The 24387-nt window shown below is 36.7% G+C and overlaps 1 protein-coding gene across 1 annotated transcript; it reads right to left on the bottom strand.

Annotated features, from left to right (window-relative positions):
• Positions 1-740: 740 nt before the first annotated feature.
• oprm1 (opioid receptor, mu 1) lies at positions 741-23985 on the bottom strand. Its single transcript, XM_067421884.1, has 3 exons — positions 23464-23985; positions 4728-5089; positions 741-1605 (listed from the first exon to the last, which is right to left on the bottom strand). Exons 1-3 carry the CDS (start codon positions 23706-23708, stop codon positions 1073-1075), a joined length of 1140 nt encoding a protein of 379 aa, XP_067277985.1. The 5' UTR covers positions 23709-23985; the 3' UTR covers positions 741-1072.
• Between the last annotated feature and the right edge of the window lie 402 nt (positions 23986-24387).

Below are 24387 nucleotides of genomic sequence, written 5' to 3'. Positions count from 1 at the left end.
TTGTCAATTATATAATAGCCACAGAAAATCACATAGCTTTCAAATCAAATCATTCCGTTTTGAATGTTTTATTTATAATGCTGCAAATATAAAAACATACAGAAACACCAGCACACAGATCTTCTATTTTAGAGCATAAAACATTTTCAGATAGATGTGAGTGACAATCAGACAATTACATTGGTCATTGACATTAGTACAAGAGATTTGCATCATAGTACAAGCACAACACATTTGTCACCACCAAAGCATGAAAATTATCTATTGTTGCAAGGCGTTGCTTATTGTGTTCGGCTATTATATGAAGTCCATGGTAAATCAGAGGAACAGTGCGCACATCACTTCCAGCAGCCATTTGATGATTAATTTCAATCACTCCAAAGGAATGTAATGGAAGAAGACAGCTTAACCAAATTGCTTTGTTGTCCATGAAAGCGGGTTAAAATTTAAATATGTTTTAAGGGAAAGACACTGAATGCTGAACATTTTGAAAAAACATTTTTTTTATGTTACATAATTTACATTTTCTGTGAGAGTAAGTGAATACATACTTTTTTCTTCTTTTTAAAATTCTAACTTATAAAATAATTATTCTTATAGAATTTTAAGTAACATTTAAATGTTAAAGGGGACCTAAGATGCAACTATAAGAGAATATATATATATATATATATATATATATATATATATATATATATATATATATATATATATATATATATATATATATATATATATATACAGTTCTTGAATCTAGATTAACCTAACAGATAAATCAGATGCATGACTGTGAACATCACAGATAGTGAAATAAGCTAAGCTTATTGGGGTCATTTGTGGTCAATAAGATAGTATACATCATATTTCACACTGAAATCTTTTTTAACAGTCTTTCTCCATACTAAAATTATGAAACAGCTCTTTAGGAGAGGCCTAGCAAATGCTTAAAGAGGTTCAACCTACCACAACTACCACGAAGGTGTTAGACACCTGTGGTGACCTGCGTAACCTCTGAGCTCATGTCAACACTGGCTTGGCAGCGGGACTCCAGTGATGACATCTCCAGGACTAGTCATACCTGCTGATTCGTCCTGTCAACCGTGTTGCCGCTGGACTGGCCCTCACGCTGGGGGTTCCTGGTGCGCGTGGAGTTCTGCAGGTCCAGCACGGAGGGACTGGGAATGCAGAACTCCCTGAAACAGCGCTTGAAGTTTTCATCCAGGAAGGCGTAGAGCACCGGATTGAGGCAGCTGTTGGTGTAGCCGAGGGCGATGCAGAAATGCCAGGTGACTGTCTGCAGGAGGGAGCTGGGAATGGTCACTAGGGCCTTGATGATCACAAAGATGTGGATCGGCGTCCAGCAGACGATGAAAACCGCCACCACCACCAGGACCATACGGGTGATGCGCCGCAGGTTGCGGTCCTTCTCCTTAGAGCCAGACAGCATGCGAACACTCTTCAGGCGGAGGATCATCAAGCCGTAACAGACGGTGATGATGAGGACGGGCATGATGAAGGCAAAGATGAAGACGCAGATCTTCAGGAGGTTCTCCCAGTACCAGGAAGGGTGGGGAAAGAGCAAATTGCAGTCAGTGACTGAAAACGCTGTAAAAAAAAAAAAAAAGAAGAAAAAAAGATTATACCTCATTACAATAGCATAGTCATTATTTCCTCAAGGCATCGTTTAAGGAGCCTCAGAGATGCAGGCTATTAAACCATCTTATGATTTTCTTCCCAAATGACTAGAAGTGACAAATCTAAATTCACTTTTCTGCCTCAACACTTCTCTTGTGTATGCAAAATACCACGGTAACCAAACTAATTTCCAGAAAAATTTCTTGATGCATTAAGAGGACATTAAAGGGGTCATATTATGCCCTTTTACGAAGACATGGTTTTGTTTTTGAGTGTACTAGAATATGCTTTCACGCAAAACATATTTTTCAGATATTATTACAACACCTCTCTCCCCAGTCTGGCCTAAAACGCACTATTTAGTTCTGGTTCCTTCCGAAATACAGAATGTGCTGTCATTGGTTTGCCGGTCAGGTGTGTTGGGACTGCAACCGCTTTGTGCATGTTCGGGAAATGTCACACCCATTACCATAACCATTACATCTCTTCAGACGTAAATGTTAAGGTTGGCATCAATTTCAATCGTCGAGAACGGATTTCAGGCATGGACTTTACAAGCACAGGAGTGGTATGTTTGTTTTTGTAATTTTCTTATACATTTTAGATATAATGTTATACACCATTTAATCTAGCCTGACAAGCCAGACCCACATCAGGGTGTTTGGTCTGAACTCACATTGACAGGGCTCAATCCGAGGTTTAATATGAAAAAGCGGTGAAGTATCCCTTTAAACTCCCTCTGCACGCGATAGGATAGCGCTACAACCAACCAGAGAAACGTGAAACGGAGCTCGTTGACAAATTAAACATTCGCTGTATCCAGTCGGCAAAACTCTGAATACATCTTTTCTTCTTAAGAATGACTTCAGTGCCGTTCTTTTCTCAGAAAAAAGCTTAACTCCAAGTCTTCCAGAGTCGCGGTCAAAGCTGATTCGAAAGACCGCCGTTCGCCAGTTTCTGTGTTTACTAGAAGCACGCAAGTGCAACTCGGCTGTCATTTTGTTACGCCCGCCCACCGACTCTATACACGATGTGATTGGCCTGACCAGAGTTTCGTTTTTACAGCTCAGAAGTGTATTAGGAGTTGCTAGACTACACTCGCGGATGATTAGACTGGCTGCCGCCAGGGTGTGTTTAGATTTCTAGGCTACATTTAATCATGATATCTGTCATAAAACTATAGTAATACAAACAGTAATCGATCACAAAAGCCAAAAAAAGCTTTGTTCTTTTTTATGCTTAAACAACAAAATTACATACTAACTAAAGTTGAAAAAGTGAAAAAGCATAATAGGACCCCTTTAAGCTAAGTACTGGGTGAATGCAGTGGTTCATAACTCATGGTGCGCAAAATGAGCTAAATATGATTATTATTGTTTTAAAAAATACCATTATTAATTTATAAGAAGTAACATTTTGTATTTGTCTGTGAAAAGTCAAAAGGCAATAGTTAAACAAATTACATATTTTTTATTGTCATTGGGTTAAAAGAGAAATAAAAACAATGGCATAGATTTGGAGCCAGAGTGAGTAAACAATGGCATTTCATTTTCAGGAAAACTATCCATTTAAAGGGATAGTTCACCCAAAAACGAAAATGTGATGTTTATTTGTTTACCCCCAGTGCATCCAACATGTAGGTGTGTTTGTTTCTTCAGTAGAACACAAATGAAGATTTTAACTCCGACCGTTGCTGTGGGCCAGTTATATAATGCATGTCAATGGGTAACATTAACAGTTCTATGAGAGCAAAAAATACATGCTTAGACAACATGCAGAAAGAACCCTGTGATCATTAATTTTTTTACCGGCGTAGTTTACGCCAACACCAGAAGTGAATGCTATACACAACGCCAGAGCGTACGAGATTCATTTCTGATTCACTTCTGATTTACTAAACTACACCAGCTCGTGTATATCGGAAGTGATGTCTTTACACGTACACGACGCCAGATCGTGTATATTGACCTTATCGGAAGTGAATTGCGTTCCAGGCTGTTGGATATAGCATTGTATTTGACGTAAAAAATGATATAAATACGGCTCGATTTCTCACACAAACTGATCGTTTTGTGTCTTAAGATATCAATGTGTCGTCATGAGCCACAGGGTTCTTTCTGCATGTTGTCTAAGCATGTTTTTTTTTGCTCTCATAGAACTGTTAATGTTACCCATTGACATGCATTATATGACTGGCCCACAGCAACGGTCGGAGTTAAAATCTTCATTTGTGTTCTACTGAATAAACAAATACACCTACATGTTGGATGCACTGGGGGTAAGCAGATAAAGATCACATTTTCATTTTTGGGTGAACTATCCCTTTAAAGGGGCATTAGGGTTTAAATATAAACCCTAACACACTTGTTTCATTGTTTTGAGTTTTATTAACTTCTTTAATAAAACATTGTTTCTTTCCATTTTTCAAACTTAAATTTAACCAAAAGCCTGCTGGGTCATTTTATTGGGTTCTTTTTTTTTTTTTTATACAAATTTTTACCCATTTCTGAGTCGTTTGTCTGTAACTCAGCTGCTTGGTCAATGTAACGCAATGTTGGGTAGTCTGTGCTAAACTGGTTAAAACTGATACATTTGTCAATCGTCATTTTGTGTTCTGTTCTGAGAGAAAATATCCTGAAGGGAAACTTCTAGAATAAAAAAAAGTTCCATCAAGTGGAATATGAGATTAGTTTGAGAAAAGATATGCAGTATGTTAAATGCTCTATATATATTACCGGACTCATTCAGCAGGTGCTATGCTACGCCAATGATATCAATGCATTGTGTTACCAATTAGCAAGGTAGCATTTATTAAATTACGGTAACTAGTTCAATCTAGCCAAGTTTCCACTATTAAAGTAAGTTGATCGTTTTAAATGTATGAATTAGCTTACTCAAATAATTGAATTCACAAAATAAAAATATACAAGTTCTGCTTATTTAAACTTAAAATGTTCTTAACTTAAAAATGGTATGTAACCGATTGCCTCCATTTTTGTGAGGTTTGCCAACTTTTTTGGGTTTACAATACAGTAAAATCTGAAATTTAAATTTTTTACTGTACAATGGAGAATGTGGTGTGGTAAACATACAACTGCTGTGGTACTCCGTAGTGGTGGAGGCCATGACCATGACAGGGAGACCGATGGCAGATGAAAGGATCCAGTTACACACATTGACAATCTTGGCATTTCTGGGGGTTCTGAAGTCCAGAGCCTTAACAGGGTGGCAAACAGCAATGTAGCGGTCGACGCTCATAGTGGTGAGGGTAAAGATACTGGTGAACATGTTGTAGTAATCGATGGACATCACAATCTTGCACAACAGGTCTCCAAAAGGCCATGTACCCATCAGGTAGTTCACACTCTGGAAGGGAAGAGTGCTTGTTGCCAAGGCATCTGCTAAAGCAAGGTTGAAGATGTAGATGTTGGTTGCAGTTTTCATTTTGGTGTATCTGCAATAGATAAAAATAAAAACAATTAGCTTATTAAATAGCATGAGATGCAATGTGTATTTAAAGAAAACCTTTTTGAACAGGGCGAGTAATGGATATGTAAAGGTACTAAGGAAATGGACTTGAAAGAACACCACTTTTCTCATATAACTGCCTTTTATGATTTCACAATACACGTTGTTTTTCAAGCCATTGAGAATGGTACCAGGTTTTAAGAATTGTACCATCTTGTAATACATCTATTGAAATGTTAATTTAATAGGCCACATAACCACCATTATACACCATTATGCAAATGTCCTCTCCACAATACTACAGCAGTCATATTTCAGGCTCATTTTACCAGCTTTTCAGCACTTTTTAAATCCAATTTAAAAATTGGAATATGTGTTGTGGAGATTAACTGCAAGTTTTTTTTTTAATGTATTACAACAGGTTAAATATAACAGGATAAATGATCCAAAGTCCTCTTGTAGAACATAAGTACACAGGCAGCAAATGGAAAAGTACTATTACAAAAAGTTCATTGTCATCTACTTAAATTCCTGAATCCTTGCAGAGTCCAACAATACCAAACATTCTAGGTTTTGTGCAACGTTGTGATTTAGCGCTTAAACAATTTTTGTGAATATCTTCAAAACCGTTAACCCGATTGAGACGAAACTACTGTATCTTAAGTCGTTGACCAAATGTTAGTGGCCAAGTGTCAAAATTGTGATAGTAAGCAGCAAAAAAATGCATTCAAAGTCAGGTGTGGGTCATTTTTTGTGTTACATATAAATAGCTTCTAAACAAAATTAAATGTTTTCACCAAAATGGACAACAACAAAAAAAGCAGTGGAACTGTGCCATTTGGTGGTGCAATAATTAAACAAAACATGAAATTGGCTCTATACAACTCAATGTATTTATGTGGGTTGTCAACCTTTTCGCTTAAAATTGTCTCCAAAATGTCTCTACTCGTTTTTGCGTTGGTCTACTGCTAGCTTCCTTGTTTGCTTCTGTTGTGCATGGCCCCAGATAATTACTGTATTATTATTATTATTTAAAAAAAAACCTTTCTAAAAAGCCTCTACTGGACAGTTGTTGAAAATTAGCATGCATGCTAAAACACTCAAGCAAATGTATATGGTTCATTCAATGTAATTATGTCCATGTCAAATAAATCTAATAAATAAATGAAATGTGAAATCCTATTGTTCATATTTGTAATCCCAACCTTGACCACTGTTAGAGTAGCATGAAAGAATGGTTTGCATACATCACTAACACAGCAAGCTAATCATACCTTAACTGAGTGGCACATGGTGTGATGAATTGGAAAGATATCATTGGTGTGGAAAATGGAAGGTAATTTTTCATGCTATTGTCTGATAAAGAACCCTATGAATAAAAAAGCAACAAGGGGATCTTCAATCGCTGAAAAAATAAGATATTGATTTAAACAATTTAGTATAGAATAATAAAAACTGAGTGTAAAGTGGATGGGTGCATCAATCGAAATACATAAGCTTTTCATGAAAGCTTTTAATGCATACTTTATACTTGGCTCATTTCCATGAAATATACAGAGATTTAGCACCTTTAGTCCTCTGTCCCTTTCCTTAATGGGGTGTTTTGAGACTGTATATCAAGCACATTCTACTTTATCAAGAAATTGCAGGTCTAAACTTTAAAAACTGCTTTTAAGCATCATTTCCTGGGAATGCTGGGTACAGCTGGTATTCTTTTGTAGTAAAGATACACCTACTTTAAAGACTCTTTTCATTACCGTCCTTCTAGGCAAGATAATAAACAAGATGAGTCATGCGGCAATCTGGACTATGAAGATACACAATTTCTGATGTATTGCAATAGCTGCGGAGATGATAAATTAAGAGCATTTACACCATGTAAACTACCATCCCTGTAAAAAGGATTTCCAGATCAGAGCTCCACTGTTTGACTTTCTCAGAAATATACACAAGTCAGGACACAGTCTAGTCCAAAATATATACAGTCTGCCAAGAAATATGAGCGTGTGTGTGGACAAAACGGCATCTGCAAATACGTGTAGTTTCGCTTAGCTCTGACTGTCACAGGCAAAACTGAAAAAATTAATGAAGGTCACAAACATGAATATGGGCAGGCTAAGCCAATTAAAAAAGAAAGAAAAAAGAAAGTGTATCATGGTTTCTTGAGCAACAAATCAGCTTATTTAGTGATTTTTGAAGGATGGAGTAATGAACAGTGACTTTTGCCATCATATTCAACTTTGTCATCACAGGAATAAGTTTTATTAAATATTAAAATATTATAAATTAAAGTCATTTAGATTGTAATAGCTTTAACTATATTTGGATCAAATAAATGCAGCCATGGTGAGAATAATAGTTTTGTTTTTACAATTAGATGTTACATTTTGATGTTAAACCCACTATTTTTTTATATAGAACTGTTGGTAACACTTTATTTTAAGGTTCAGTTATTAACTATTAACTAGTTGCTTATTAGCATGCACATTACTAGGATAGTGGCTGTTTATTAGAACTTATAAAGCACATATTAATGCCTTATTCTGCATGAAAATATTCTACATCCCTTAATCCTACCCAATACATATGCACTGGCTTTTCAGGCATCTCACAATAGATTCCACATGAGTGATTTATAGATTATCATGACAGATTATGCTAATAGGTGAAGATATTTAAGTCCACATCAGCTATATTATTTATAAACGAACCATTCAGAAATGTCCTGTTTCATTCTACATGTTGTCAATTCTTCTTGAGTCTCTCCATCACTTTCCGACTCGTTTGAACATAAAAGGCTAAACAGTTTCTGACATTTTTTGCCTGAGGTAATCAGAGCTGCTAACATAAGCTCTTGAAGCTCCACCCTCTTCTAGAAAGGGGGCGGTGTGCAGCAGCTCATTTGAATTTAAAGGACCACCCTTTTTGCTCACCCTCTAAAAGTGACAGTTTTAACATGCTATAAAAATTGATCTGTTTGGGTATTTTGAGCTAAAACTCACATTTACACTCCTTTAAACCAATGGTAGGGTTTGTCCATATTTAACCCAAACATGGGTTGAAAAAACCCAGCATTTTTTTAGAGAATAGTAATGCAATTATACCAGATGTAACTGAAATTAAATTACAGAAAAATTAAGAGCAATCCCTTACTTTACTTTGAAAGTAATTTAGTTTAAATAATTAAATTACAGCAAACATTTATTTAGTAATGCATTACACACAACACTTATAATGACATAATTCCCTGTAACAGATTAAATGAAAATGACATTTTAAAAAGCATTGGAAACTATTTTATTTTTATAAATGTTTCTACAGCTGTAAAGTATCTGTGCCAAGACACAACATTGCCAAGACACAACATTGTGCCCCACAGTGAAGTGGATGGATTCATTCATCACTAGAGGTCTCATTCATACAAGCAAAGATTTAGGCTAGGAGCCATTAATGATTAGCTTGTCATCCAAGGGCTCTTTGCACCAGACAAATGATCACACCATTTATTTTTCCCACAAGGCTCTGACTAATTATGAGAGCATCTCAGGGATGCACTGCTCCTCTGTACTCCACTTTAAAGACTTCTGAGGTGAAATGCCAGACCTTTGAGACTTTTCACTGAGTGGAGGAGCTGCTCTTTGGTGTTTGGTGTCATGAACATCACTTACAGGAAGCACATTAAAAATGGATTGATCTTCCTTGCTCAATCAACACCGATGGTTAGCAGCATATGTTGTACTTTGGATGCTGGTGAGCAGTTATTTACAGAAAAGATTACGGTACATATCTGTCATCCCTGAAGCTTTATAAAGCAACCAGGGGAAGTTTACCAAGAAAATAAATGCGTTTCGGACAACATGCCTGGCAACCAAGACTTCTGGTTAACCTGACGGAAGGTGTGCAGTATTGCTTATGGAAAGAATTAGGAGTGTCATCCAACAGCTCAGAGGAGAGTCCATAAGTTCAGGAAGGACATCGACCTGCTAACTCTGAGATGAAGACAGACACATGTCTTCTACTTAACATGTGTTCTACAGAGAGCTGTGAATAATTATTTTTTCTCTGCCTCTGGCATGCAGACCTAGAGAAAGCCAATGAAACATGACAGACGACACCCTGTGAAAATAGGGCTTTTAAACACACTGCTTGCGCAACTTCAGGCATATTTATGACAAGATGATACATTTTCTTCTGTTATGGTTGCATTCTAAATATTATTTCCTTAAATTACAAAAAAAGCTTAACTTTTTAAAGAACACTGTTTAAATCAGAACTAGGTAACTTTTCAACCTTCATAATATATTTTCAAGACTCTTGTGATGATACATCGACTTACAATAGGTTGAATGTGTCTGCCATAGCTTGACGGGGTCTGTATCGTTTTTTTTATCTTACTTTTAAACTTCGGGCTTCGGGAAGTAACCAGAGAACAAAAACAACTACAAAATTTGACTGCTTTACAGCATATAAGTCACTTCCACCAACACCCCCACGTAAACACAAATAAATAGGCTACATAAGACGTACAAAATCATATCATATTTTAGGATACCTAACACGTCTGTGATATTTGTTTATTTGTCTTGCCTCAGGTTATAATGCAGATTTTTCAAATTTGCACATTCATCTATGGTAGCTTGATATTATGATATTGACAGTAGCCTATATGGCCTACCACTAAAACATTGAATTGAAGCACCATATAGATTCTGTAAAATGGTAACCAATAGACTGGGCTAGGCTACTATAATGACGCTGGCTTGTAAACGTGAGCATTGCGATCATTTGGTGTTTGAAAAAAATAAAACCCATGAAATTATATTCATATGACATGCTGAAACATGCCACTGTAGGCCTACCTGGGATGAAGACATTTCACACGCGACGCAAGCAGAACTTCTGCACGTGAACAGTGTTCAGGGTAACTAGTGATGGGCGCGGGTCGGCTTTTTTTCCCGCTTTTATGAAATTATTTGGCCCGCCCGCACTCTGTATATATTTTTACAACCCGTCCCGCACCCGCGACCATTAAATACGTTATACATACGGGGCCCGCGGGTTATGAGACGACCCGCTCATCACTAGTTCAAGGCTATCATGGTTGTCATGTCAACAAATGCAAGCGGGCATCCCCTGAGGTAGGATGACGTGTGCGTCTCAATCTGCTCCCTAGTTCAGTTGTCAGGGCACTGATCAGGGGGTCAGCCCATTGACTTGTGTCCTAATCATGTGTAAAATCATGTATTTTAAATTGAAGCCTAATAATATTTCGCAATATTAGCCTACTGTTTATTACTGTTTTTAGCTTAAGAAACTATTTTAAAAACATAAAATCTTACTGACTCCAAACTTTTGAACAGATCTTGTTGCATCTCTTACATATTTTACTTGTTAAATGTGAGTATTCTCAGTATTTCCATAAATTACAAATGAAACACTTAACTTTTAAAGGACACCATTTAAAGCTGGTCATGCCTTTCAATAAAGAATAGGCTTATTATTGTTCAAATTGTATGATGACAAACCAAAACTAATTAACATACCATCATTTGAAATACAATGCATTTGCAAATTACTTGTGATAAAAAAGAAAGAGTGTAGTAACCGGGCAAATCAGATTTTGTTGTGAAAAAACCAAGGACTTGCTTGTTGCTAGGGAACACCAGAACATGTTCAGATTTCTTATACCATCTACCTATTTGCAATCTGCTCATAGATATGGACATATTGATATGTTAAATTACATTAAGAAAACACTTGGCACAAATGAACTTTATGGTGTTTGTAAATTAGATGCTGCACTAAAGAATTAACATATAATTGCTGTAACTAGGCATTGTGCATCACAAAAGAGAGAGAGTGATGACTCAAAATATTCAAAGCTTTGAAAATGCACGTTGGTTATCGCTAGTTATTTGATTTGATAGAATGTAAATGGGGGGTGGGGGATGCATTGTTTAAATACTCAATTATAAGCCTTTACACACAGCTGTCAATCCAAATGACAAGCTTTTAAAATGAGCATCAGCAAACTTTTTCATCTTTAAAAGCAACAAAAGAACAAAATGTGATAGAAACAGACGAATAACTCATAAGCTTCTTTTCTCGTTTTTCTTTATGCGCTTCTGATTTCAAAGCCTCCAGTATGGCAGAGGAAAATATGATAATGTAACCAAACTAATCTGGGTGAGTCATGCATGAATGGCCTGTGCTGATTTAAAACTAATCAAAGGTGACGTTTACATTTGGAATGTCAGGCACAGTCTACCTAAGGCACAGTTGCAAAGCTGGCGTCCAGTTCTAGCAGCTGGAGTCCCAAAAACCGCAGCCAGCTTGTCCTTATGTTTCCATGCCAGTCAGGTGAATGTGAAGTGTCGTGTTAAAGTCGACCCATGGCTCTGAGAGGCTGAAGTGTCTGCTGGAATTTGTTTAGGCTTTAAACTAGATTTATTTTCATTCTCTGTTGCTATTGTCCTCCAGCTCTTTAAGTGGCAAGTGATGTTTGAGTACTAAAAAGAAAAAGCCCTGATAAAACATGACAAAAATGCCAAAGACATCGAATTAGAAGCCAAAATAATAAAACAATATTTCACTAACCACACCATCATTATTATTAATTTCACCATGTCAGCCAGGCACTGCGGTTTTATCCACCACAGAATAATGTTTTTTCAATGATTCTGCAGAGCAGCTTGGCCCTGTCTCTTTCACCCCTGCAAATGTTCTCATTTAGTTCATTCAAACAGCACAACAGTTCCATTTCAACACCACGCACGATTGGTCAACAGAGCTCCATATCCTCCTGTGAACATCCTTTCGCACTGAGTCTCTGTCTTTTGCGCACACTTCACTTTGTAGATTATTCAGAAGTGACACTAACAGTAACAACTAATAGCCAAACATAAGACGTAGGGACAGTTTCCCTTTTAGACGCAAATTTTATTAATAGAGGAGTAAAAGTTAAGTCATGTCAAGTCACCTTTATTTATATTGCGCTTTTTACAATGCAGATCGTTTCAAAGCAGCTTCACAGCTTCTCCTCTGGCCAACGAACAAACAGTGTATGATTATGATTTAGGCAAACATTACATGCCAGAAGTCAGATTATGCAGTAAAAGAATAGAGGACATATCCGTTTTGCTTCCCAGTATGTTCTTTTTTGGTTAGCCAGGATAGTTTTCTTAATGAAATAGAACATTATAGTTTTTGGTTTGTAGAACATTATTCTAACGTTACTTTAACATTCCCATGACGTTATTCTGATGTTCACCCTAACCGTTTTACTCCGATATCATTACCCTGATGTATGTCAGTAATCATCCAGCACACAGGTGCGATTTAGGAGATGAACTCTATACAAACCGTGTCTTGTTTTTGTTTATTGTTTAATTAATAAAAAATAAACAGAGCACATCAACCATATGGAAGATTAGATAAGATTAGCCTAAATCTTTTCATTAATATCTAAGATTTACTATTTGCGAGGTGATTTGCTATATTGCCTATACCCAGATTTTACATTTCTTCAGCAAGCACAATCTATGTTTTTTTTTAAGTATTAAATTTATTCACAGACATTAAAAAAATGAATAAACGATTATTTGACTTTTTTTTTTACCACTGAAGTTTTAGTGGGACATGCTTCTTTTGGTCTGTAAACGAAATCTTCTCGATTAGCATCATTTTCTCTTTAATAAGGGTGTAAAATCTATCCAAAATCATATTTACTCTCACATCTTTAGCCTATTAATTAAAAAGAATTATTCAATAAAAAGATCAAGAAACAAATGTTAGTCAATCAGGAAGTAAAACGAAATGGCTGTTAATTTGGAAGACGTGACGAGAATCACGTGCACAGCAGAGGCATAAAGCAAATGAAGACCCTTGAATTAGTGATTTCTGTACTTTAAACACCATCTTAACCCTGTCCTAATATTTTACGTTTTAATTGTAAGGTTATGTTACTCGTCATTAAAAAACAACAACTAGAAAATTACCATTAGGAAGTTTCTTTGTAAGTTATTTTTAAGTTTGCATTGTGCTGGGAAAGTTATTTCATGGCTGCAAAATAATAACCTAAAAATAACCATTATGTAACATTCTGTATTATCGGTTGTTTAAAAATAACTACCCTGCAACATTCTGGGAACATTATTTTATGGTTGCAAAAAATATAAAACCTAAAAATAACCAGAATGATCTATATAAGTTACTTTTAGGTTACTTAAAAAACAACCTTTCTACAACATTCTGGGAATGTTACAATATGATTGCAAAATATAAAACTTACAAAAAAAATTCCCTAGAACCTTATTATTTATGATAACCAAATGGAAACCAAATACTAATGTTGTTTGCTGGGTTACACCTGGCATTGTAATCTGCCTTTTCTGCCTGTCTGCCTGTCCTGATTTTAAATGTATAGTGTTTTTCAGATTTTTCGATCTAATGGACAAAATAAGCTTGTGCAATTTACATATAAAGACGCACGGAGATGACAGAAAAACATACGGAGAGCAGCAGCTTTCATTTCTGCTTCGATAATCACAAGACTACGCTGAATGCTCTGAGTGCATTTAGGAATGGTGAGAGAACATTGTGCTTGGAACGTTTTTTGTCTTCGGCCAACAAAGTTTAAAGGTGCACTAGAATTAAAAATGTAATTAACCTTGCCATAGTGAAATAATAAGAGTTCAGTACATGGACAACAAATTCTGATTAAATTGAAAGTTTCTTAGAGACAGCATTGTCTAGATAACGCAAGTTGCTAGTACAGTAACAATAGGAAACTCCAAGTACCATATAAAACTAAATAGTGTGTCTAATGACAAAGGTTAATATTATTATAGGAGGGAAAGAAGAGCGTTGGTGCTTGCGGTTACCTTTCAGTCATTTAAATCCCCCAATCAGTAGCCTGACAAGCCAGACCCCCAATTAAGATGTTTGGTCTGGAAACTCACCATTGACAGGACTCAATCCGAGGGGCGGATAAACGGTTGTCTTACAAACTCCCTCTGCACGGCGTGCACGCAATTGGATAACGCTACAACCAACCAGAGCTAGTTGAAAGATTAAACTTTCTGCGTATCTGGTAGGCAAAACTCAGAACACATCTTCTCTTCTTAAGAATGACTTCAGTGCCGTTCTTTGTTCTTGTCTCAGAGAAAAGCTTAACTCCAAGTCTTCCAGAGTCGCGGTCAGAGCTGATTCGAAAGATCGCCGTTCCCCAGTTTCTGTGTTTACTAGAAGAAGCACGCAAGTGCAACTCGGTCGTCATTATGTTAAGCCCCGCCCACTGACTTTATGCACAATGTGATTGGCCCGACCAGAGTTTGGCGTTTACAGCTCAGAAGGGCATTGAGAGTTGCTAAATGACACTCGCGAGCAGATTAGATTTGCTGCCGCTAGGGTGCGTCTAGATTTCTAGGCTACCCAATCAGAGCTTTTCTGTGAAAAGAACATGCATACTATCCAGTGTTTTACCTAAACATGTCCAATCTGGCAACCATATGCATCTCTCTCTCTCTCTCTCTCTCTCTCTCTCTCTCTCTCTCTCTCTCTCTCACAAGCGGATGATCTGAAAACACCAATAAACAAGTCGGCTGCATTTTATCAATCTCCATGTGAGATGTTCCGCTTAAAGTGTCATTCAGTCGGTCTGTGTTCTGTCAGGACTCGTGAGCCGCTTTACTGAACTGCTGTGTGCTGTGAGCGGCTGAAATAAGCCAATCTGAGCAGAGCTCAACATTAATATTCATGACTCTTCCAAATAAGGCAAAAATAGAGCATTACATCCTAGGGACAATTTCTAGAGTTGTAAATGGACCTGTAAAACTGTATCTGGAGAATTTTTGCCATTAAATAAGCCATCTCTATGTAGATATTAGAGAACAATTTAACATATTGTTTCAACTCAGTCTAGGGCACCTTTAAAGGTGATAGCCGCCTTTCCGCTGATTATCACACTTCCCATAATGTTTATGCATTAATTTGAACACATAAACCACTAACTTGGTATTAAGGCCAAGATTTAAGATACATTTTGGTTGATCAGATCACGAGTCTAAAACGCTAAATACAGAGTCTAAAATGTCTTGAGCTTGTCCAGTTTCGACCACGTCCAGAGGGAGTCAAAAATGTAGTGTTGACGCTTACTTGGCCAAATGCGTTCAAACAGCCATAAGAGACCTCCTACTCCTACCTCACTTACTGACCTAACACGTAAATATTATGGGAAGTGCTCTAGCCTGACAGGATGTAAACTTTGACTGGAGACCTAAGATTAATTATTTGAAGATGTAAAACGTACCAAGCACAATGTTCTCTCACCATTCCTGATTTCTAACACACACTCACCGCATTCGCCCTTGTCTTGCAGCTATCAGAGCAGAAACGAAAGCCGATGCTCTTCCGCTATGTTTTCTCTGGTCATGTTCATATTTCAATTGCATGAGCTTATTTCGGCCATTATATTAAAAAAAGGTCCATAAATTTACCCACCCATGCAACCTCCCCTCGAAGAAATCAGGACAGAAGTGGTTGAAAGTGTACTAAAGAAACAGTTTAAAATACCAGGAGTAAACGGGTATGTGTCTCCCTCGTCTACTTTTGATTCGATCGACCAAAACCATCTTAACACCAGGTGTAAACAGATCTTAAGTGATCCGGTCGAATGTATTTTTGACTACTTCTAGATGTGGTCATAAGTGAACGAGCACAAAGCATTTTAGACCGTTTACATCTGCATTTAGAATCATCCGCTTGTGATCCGATCGACCAAAATGCATCTTAATACGAGGGATAGCCTTAGAGACACCTATTTATTTATTAAGATGAAAACAATATTAAAAAAAACCCTATATATTTTTGTTTTGTATTGTTTTTCTCTCTCTTTTCTTTTTAAGAAAAGAAACAACTTCTTTGAAACAACTTCCTACCGGACATGAGCCCTATTTACACCATACACATCATAAGAATTATTAGGATTGCACAAGGATCAATAAACATTTGGGGTTATCGTACCTTTTGTTAGCTCAGTATACATCATGCGTATATTTACCTGAACATTCAGAAGCCAGGTTCAAAATGCTATAAAGTGAAAATGGTGCACAAAGCCAGGGCTAGATTGAGTATAGCTGTCTAAAACCTGGAAACATTAATCAGTCAGTTATCTAGAGCTCACTATAAACTGAATAAGTCCTCTTTTGATTGTCGCTGTAGTGCCAAATATACTTTTATCTTAATAATTTACTGTTTAAGGCTTCATTTGGCACTAATCAAGGGGAAAATATGCAGAGATAAGGAAGGGATATAAGCAAGCATTTGATAAAACAAATGAGAGAAACTATGGTCAGTATTGATTCTTTTGCCTCATCTCTTGTGTACTTTTCTGTGGAACAGTAGTGAAAACAAGAACAGCTTTTAACCTTTCCTCATGCTGTCGATGAGAAACTAATCCAAAATTAATTGATATGTACAAATGTTTACTCTAATTCAAGTTTCCTTTTCCCTACAGAAATATAATTGATGAATGTTTTCCATTTATTTCTCATTTGCTTCTAGCTGCAGGACACGTGTAAAGGATGCGGTTATTGCCAGAGCCGGAATGTTGTAAACAATCGCATGAGCTTCTCCATCACAAGAAGCATATGTTATTTGAACTCGCAGCGTCTACCCTCTCTTAGCACTTAAAACTAATTTTCCGCATAGCTGTGACTGTTTCTCGCTTTCAAAAATGCCTGAACACTGGACGCTCAACAGGTTAAAACAAAATGCAGTGTATTAAAAAAAGGCCTCTGGCCTTTTACTTTGAAGGTTTCAATATCCACACTGTTGAGAAATTTTAAATCAAATTAAAATGTTGACTGCAGACTGTTTTAGAACACATTTTACAGTCAAATCATTTTGAAACCAAAAGAAAAACAAACTATTTATAAGACATATGCTTTGTATCAAGGGAATTCTATGTGGAACTCTATAAATTATACATAAGAGAAAAGAAACCTTCAAAGTGTTTCTTAAATGAGTGCTGTGTACAAGGGTTGGTTTTGGTACAAGTGTGACACTAAATTCGCAGAGGTAGGACTTGCAGGAAGTGTGTTTGATCTTGACTTTTGATCTTTTTGTATGTGGGCCATTCCGGTGTTTCTTAGACAGTGATCTGAAGTAGAGACAGTGTATTTGAATTCTGCAATACAGCAACCACAGACTTACAAACTAACTAGAGTGTGTAGCCTACATATTCACTATACTAATTTATATACTAATTACATTAATAGGGTTAGATATTGCTATTTATACTTGGTAGTTTGCACCAAGTATAAATAGCAAGAAGTAGCATCTTTACACTGTGCAAAAAGATGTGGCTTGCAGTTTTTACTAAAGGTAAAACATCTGAGCAGTGGTGAGTGGACTTCATTCTATGCACAAAATCTCAGATGGGAACCTTAAAGTCACCATGAAATCCAAATTTTTTATGTCACAAGCAACAGCAACCTCCCGCGATCTCTCTTGAAGCCAATACAGAAGTAATGTAAACTGCAAAGGGCGTAACACTTGACTGGCAGGCTCCAGAAGGGAGCTGAATCTCATTGAGCCCCATGTTAAAATGCCCAACTTTACAGCAGAAAAAAACATGTTTACAGCCTGGTACAAATTGTGGTTTTTGCCTATACGGCAAATTTTGACCTTCATGACAACTGTGAGGGGGGTGAATATTTTTTTTATAACTAATTTGTTTACATTATATAAAGCCTTAAAGTTCTGCATAATTAAGGGTGTGGTTACTGCGTCACCTAAGCTCCGCCCACATCCCGCCTTTTTGCCCATTTTCTGTTATCCGGGAGTGACACGCGATGACTCGCTCACAAGAGGGCACCGCCCAGCTCGCCCATACTTTAAGCTTCAGAGCGTCTTATCGGAATCCTATGGGTGACGTCACGGATACTACATCCATATTTTTTTACAGTCTATGGTCACAAGGCCAGGACAACCCTTACATGACATCACAGCAATAGCAAATCACAACCAATCCAACAAACCAAGAATCCCTGATGGACAAAAGAAAGTCTCACCCTACAGTTTTCTTGTTCGAGAAGCCATTTCACTTGAATATACATCACAATTGGGAAGAAAAGACTAGAACTTTGGTTTCATGCCAAGTTTAGAGTCACCATGAAAGCATAATTGACATTTTTGTGTTTAAAGGGGTACTTCAGCGCTGGGAAGATTAATCTGTATTTAAACTGGGTCATTAATGTAATAGAAATGTGAAATTATTTTTTAATTTGGTGCTTTCTAGACTGAGAAATGACCCATTTTTGTCTCATGGGGATGAAAGAGAACAATTTCCAGAATGCTTTGCTGCCCTATGAGGCCCACTCCCAAAGCCACCGCTACTGGATAACTGAATCACTGATCACTTTCCCACCGCGATCATTTTCATAAAATCAGTTCAGTTAGAGAACAGAAACTACAATTAAAAACTGAACGTGCCTGTTCAATATGTGATTTAGGAAGTGTCAGCACATGGATGATCATTTGAATATACTCCAGGGTTTCTACTGATACAAAGCCATATGCTAATCACTGAAGTAACCCTTTAAATATTACAGTATTTATTAGAAATGATTTAACCATGCATTTCAATAAAATGATATGCTCTTGTAATCTGTAATGTAAATAGCTTCTCTGATGTGTTTAGAGGTGTGCGGGCGGGACAACTGTCACTCACGTGAAGTCAGAGCAATAACAAACCACAACCATCCAATTCTTGATGGACAAAATCAAGTTCCATCCCAAATGAAGTTTCTTGTACAAGAAGCCAGATCACTTGGATATAAATACATTCCAACTTCCATACTTCCAACTCTTCACATGTAGATGCTTGGTCAGTCACTTTTTAACTTCCAGGGTCCCTCTTTAAAGCTTCAATGCTTCACCCGCTTTCAATGAAAAACTTTTGGCATCATACACAGGCATGGAAATTTTATCATCATGATAAAATTATATATTGGTGTATAATTTGCCATTATGGCATTTATGTTGATGTGTGATTTTCAGTTGAATCTGAGTCCGTAACCCAACCCCTACCCCTAAACCTGTGTATTACCTGGTTATATATAACCTGTATAACCTGTGAAAAATGCAGCCAGAAGAAACATTACGTCAGCTTTGATTGTGAAATGTCATTGGCTCTCTTGTGTCTCATGAGCGATTGCGTCTTGCTAAAGTTTGGATGTATCTTTTGAATAAGATATGAGTGTGCGTTCACAGAGCGGGATAATATTCAGCAACTCCTATTGTAAACTATACGTTCTATTTCCCACTTCTAAAGTTGGAAGTTGTGATGTTCATCGCATTCAAGTGCTTTGTTGTTGAGAAGAACAGGAATCATGGAGGACAATTGTCTGGCTATCACCAGACCAAGCTCAATTTAACTGTCTGCTGACAGTTTTAGAATTTCAGGTAAATACGGGATTTTTTATATATATATAAACGACAAGTACATGTAGTTCTTGTGGAAAAAACTAATAAAGAATAGCAGTCACAGCAGCATTCGTTCTCCCCTCCATCATGTTTAAAGTCTATGGCACGCCCAACTAAGGAACTTGGATATGAGAATTATCCCTGAGGTTCCCAATTGTAAATACAACTTGAGACTGAGCGAGCAGAGAGCATGTACATATATAATAATTCTGATACCATATGAAGGCAGCATAAGTTCTACTTTGTTCTTATAAAGATTTTGTATGGCTTCAGAAGACTTGGAATGCAGTATGAGTTGTTTGTAATCCTTTTATTTTTGTGTGTGTCAGTTTTGACAATAAATAGCTGTGCACTTTTATTTGCCTGTTATATGTTTATTGTTGAGAATGAGGTAGGTTTAGGGTAGGAGTGGAGCTAGGTGCTCCTTTAAATTATCTGTAAAAATATAAATATTTATGAAATAATTTCCTCTTTTACACTTGCAAAGACTTAAATGCGTCTTGATTTGACACATAAGGCAAACAACTGAAAGCAATTGAGTACCCTGGACGTTGAAAATGACACTTAAGGGGTAACCTGTGATTTAAAAAGTGACGCCAAAGGTTCCTGAAGGGATACCCATACGCATACGGAAATGTAAAGTCTGTCCCTATATCGCAAGGGACACAGTCATATATACTAAATATAAGACAATATATTGCTATCACATAGTTACATATCTCTCTCTATATATGTTGATATAAGAATATAACATATATAAATTGTCCATATTAAATGAGCATATTGACATATAATAATACTATGCATATAATATTGTATGTTATGACTATGTATGTCACTAATATATGTTTAATTTTTATATGCCAATTCTTTTAAACAACAAACGTATAAATTGACATGCTTATGTTTTCCTTTTATGAACAGCTTTAACTTTTAACAAGTCTATACACTCTAAAAAATGCTGGGTTAAAAACAACCCAAGTTGGGTTGAAAATGCACCGACCCAACAATTGGGTTGTTTTAACCCAATGGTTGAGTTGTTCTTACCCAGCAATTGGGTTGTCTTAAGCAACATTTAACCCAACCACTGGGTTAAAACAACTCAACCAATGGGTTAAAACAACTCAACCATTGGGTTAAAACAACTCAATTGTTGGGTCGGTGCATTTTCAACCCAACTTGGGTTGTTTTTAACCCAGCATTTTTTAGAGTGTATCTATTTGTGTTTTGGGGTTTATGTTGAATTGTTTATTTGCTCTTTATCTTTGAATGCAAGGATGGTCATTGTGCCCCTTCCTCAAATGTATCTTGTAGTTTGCCTCTCTAGGTTGTTTCTAGAGAAACTGTTACAATATATCTTTTATATATCTTTTCACTTTCTATGTGGATATATTTAATATATGTATATTTCATATGTGTACATATATTACATTTATGTATGGGTAGTTCCATCCAGAACAAACAAACAAAACAAATCTGCTATCATTTGCTCAACCACATGTAATTCCAAATGTGTATGACTTTCTTTCCTTTGTGGAATACAAAAGACATAAAAAAAAAAAGTGTTTTCCCCAAAAGAAGATGATCCAGTGTTGTTTCAAAAACAAAAAACTCTTTCTTAAAAAAAATATTTTGTGATCCACAGAAAAAAAGAAAGCCAGCCGGGTTTAGAAACACATGATGAGTGCATTTCTTCACTTGTGTGTGAACTATTGCATTAAAGCAAAATGTATGCCCTGCTAGACCCGTTCCTGAGCTCTTCAGATAACTGCGTGAGAGGATATCTGGTTATGCATCTTTAAATCGACTTATGTCATTACTCAATATTTTTTCCCAAGGCTGATTTTATTACCACATGATGAGGGTCAATAAACCAATCCCAGACTGCAATCGGCTCATGAATCACAGCGGTAGATTGCACCTATTGGGCTATAGCTTTCTTTTGCTTCCCACTGTAGGCAGCTGCCTTTAAAACTCTGACTGTTTGCTCATAAACTCTTGGAAAGCACTGAGGCTCCACAAATGCAAAGAAAAATCAGGTGTCCTTACACAGGGTAAGTTCTTAAGCAGTCAAAAACAATTTGATCGATTCATGCCTTTATGCTCCATATAGGCTAATATCTGTCGACCAAATATTATTCTGTTTAAGAAGGATATACCAGTTGCATTCAAAGTCTTAGACACAGTATCTCTGAATTAAGTAGTTAATGTGTGCGTGATCTGAAATACAGTGCCACCTATTTAATCGCAATTCTCTAAGACAAACAAGCCCTCATCCCCTCATTGAAATTCATTCACTATCAGTTTAATTACTGTGTGATTGCATCCTTCCCTTATGCCCATTACTGTGGTCCTATAGGTTTATATGATCAGGTCAGATGTGTTTGCCATGTGTCTGGTCAGATAAGACAAATCACAGAAACGTTCTGAGTCATCTTAGCAGTTGACAGCTGTGAATTGTATGTGCGTGTAAAGGCGAAAGAGCATGGTCATGTGTACAAACACTCCATTAGTGAAGCTAAAAATCTATCTATCTATCTATCTATCTATCTATCTATCTATCTATCTATCTATCTATCTATCTATCTATCTATCTATCTATCTATCTATCTATCTATCTGTCTGTCTGTCTGTCTGTCTGTCTGTCTGTCTGTCTATGTATCTAAAAATGCTAGGTAACCCAGGTTGGGTTGAAAATGGACAAACCCAGCTGCTGCGTTAAATGTTTGGACAGTTTTATTTAACCCAACTATTGTTTACAAATTATTAAATGGCTGGCTTAAAAGTTTCCCCAAATAGGTTGGAAATCATACACATAATTACTAGAGGCAACACAAATAATCAAAAGGTGAACATTTATTAATAATCGATTTAATAAATGTTTGTTTAATTATTATTAATTAAACAAATGTTAATTTCCAACACTTTGGGTACGTTTTAAGATGGCAATACAGTATTTTATAAAAAAAAAAAAACAGTTAAATAAATAAATAAATAAATAAATAAAACTACCCAGCAGGTTTGGGGAAACTTTTAACCCAACCTCTGGGTTAAAAAAACCTCCAACTGCTTTCAACCCGACTTGGGTTGTTTTTAACCCATTTTTAGAATATGTCTATCTATCTATCTATCTATCTATCTATCTATCTATCTATCTATCTATCTATCTATCTATCTATCTATCTATCTATCTATCTATCTATCTATCTATCTATCTATCTATCTATCTATCTATCTTTTCTTATAGTCTATCTCTTACTATAAGCCATTCACTTTCTGCTGCATTTTACTATGGATTATTCATGTGAAGCATCCGCCCAGTTTTGTTCCATTAGCTTGTTCTTTACATAAAAAACCGAACCTTACTTAATACACGTGACAGAGAAGCTTACTTCACCGTATTGAGTGCCAAATCAATGTGAATGACACGTAATGTGTTGTTCTTCCGTTCGCTGACAGGAACAAAATTGAAATGCGTAAACATTCAATGATCATCAGGATATCAGTGGAGTTGAGAAGCATTTATATTTTATCCTACAAACAAGATTAAGAACCACGCGTATTTTATATTAAACGTATAAGCTAAGCATATGAACTACAGCAATATAGGCTATTCTTTAATTGTATTATTAATAGGCCGTTTTTGACTAAATGACTGATCGCAACAAAACAGGGAGTTCTGCAATGAATTACGACTCTATAATGGCTGGAAAGCACTATCAGCATCTCTTTCAACAGGTCCCCTTGAAACTAAGTAGCCATACCTTTAAAAGCAACTATTTATCCCTTAAATGTGCTATACAGATGAAACCAGATGTCTCTGTGTATCGGCAACAGGTAAAGCAATTTACCTACATACCATCTCTTACGTACCTTATAATAACATACATGACGAGGACGTTGCCCACTAGTCCCAACACACACACTATAGAATATAACGCAGTGATGATGATCGCCACTATCACAGGAGTTGCGCTTTTGTCCAGCTCAGCCGTCCTGTCACATCTGGAGCTGTTCATGTTCACGAGACTGGAGCTGTTGCTGAAGTTTCGGCAGAATACGCTGCTATTCGACATAGCCGCATAGAGAAAGTCCGAAATGTTGTCAGGGGTTTCCATGGCTAATGCTGTACGGGTGAGATGCGCCCAAGTTCTTTACGCGCGTGTGATATCAGTCGCGTTATTGATATCGATACCTGTCCGACTTCAAAACGCTCTGAGTCCCAAACGTTCTACTGAGGCAGTCTGCTGCTGCTGCTGCTGTTGAAAGTACACCAACCAGTTCCTTTTGTTTATGACTCTATGGCAAATCTAGCCCCGCTGTTCTTACATTACCCTCGTGAAATTCTACCGAGCGTCGTTCATAGCGCGTATTCGCATTTTATTCAACAAAATGACGTCACATATATATGCACATGACTAGAGGCTTTTCAGCAGCTGTAGCTGACGGCTTTTCAGTCATTCTAGCGCTTCACTTTTTCATCGTTGAAACATATGAATTTACAATCGCTCTTCTGCATCTCCAACTGCGATTACGACTTAATTAAATATTTACAGAATGCGGTTCATGGGTTTGTATTAGGCTTTAACTAGGCTATGTAAGGAAGTGCAAACAAAAGGTTGGGGTCCTAAATGTAGCCTAAATATTCTTTTCTGAGTGTAGGCTATTAGCCTACGTTCAACGGGGGTTTAACATTTAAGTAACCTCCAAATGTAGCTATAAAATAAAAGTTAAACAAAGCTCATATTTTCACCAGGAGATAAACAGAAAAATCTGAGGTAACCGTGGCAACAGTAG

The sequence above is a fragment of the Pseudorasbora parva genome, chromosome 17 (assembly GCF_024679245.1).
Source record: "Pseudorasbora parva isolate DD20220531a chromosome 17, ASM2467924v1, whole genome shotgun sequence".
NCBI lineage: Eukaryota > Metazoa > Chordata > Actinopteri > Cypriniformes > Gobionidae > Pseudorasbora > Pseudorasbora parva.
The sequence above is the reverse complement of the archived record's forward strand: the minus strand, read 5'-3'. Positions and strand labels throughout refer to the sequence as shown.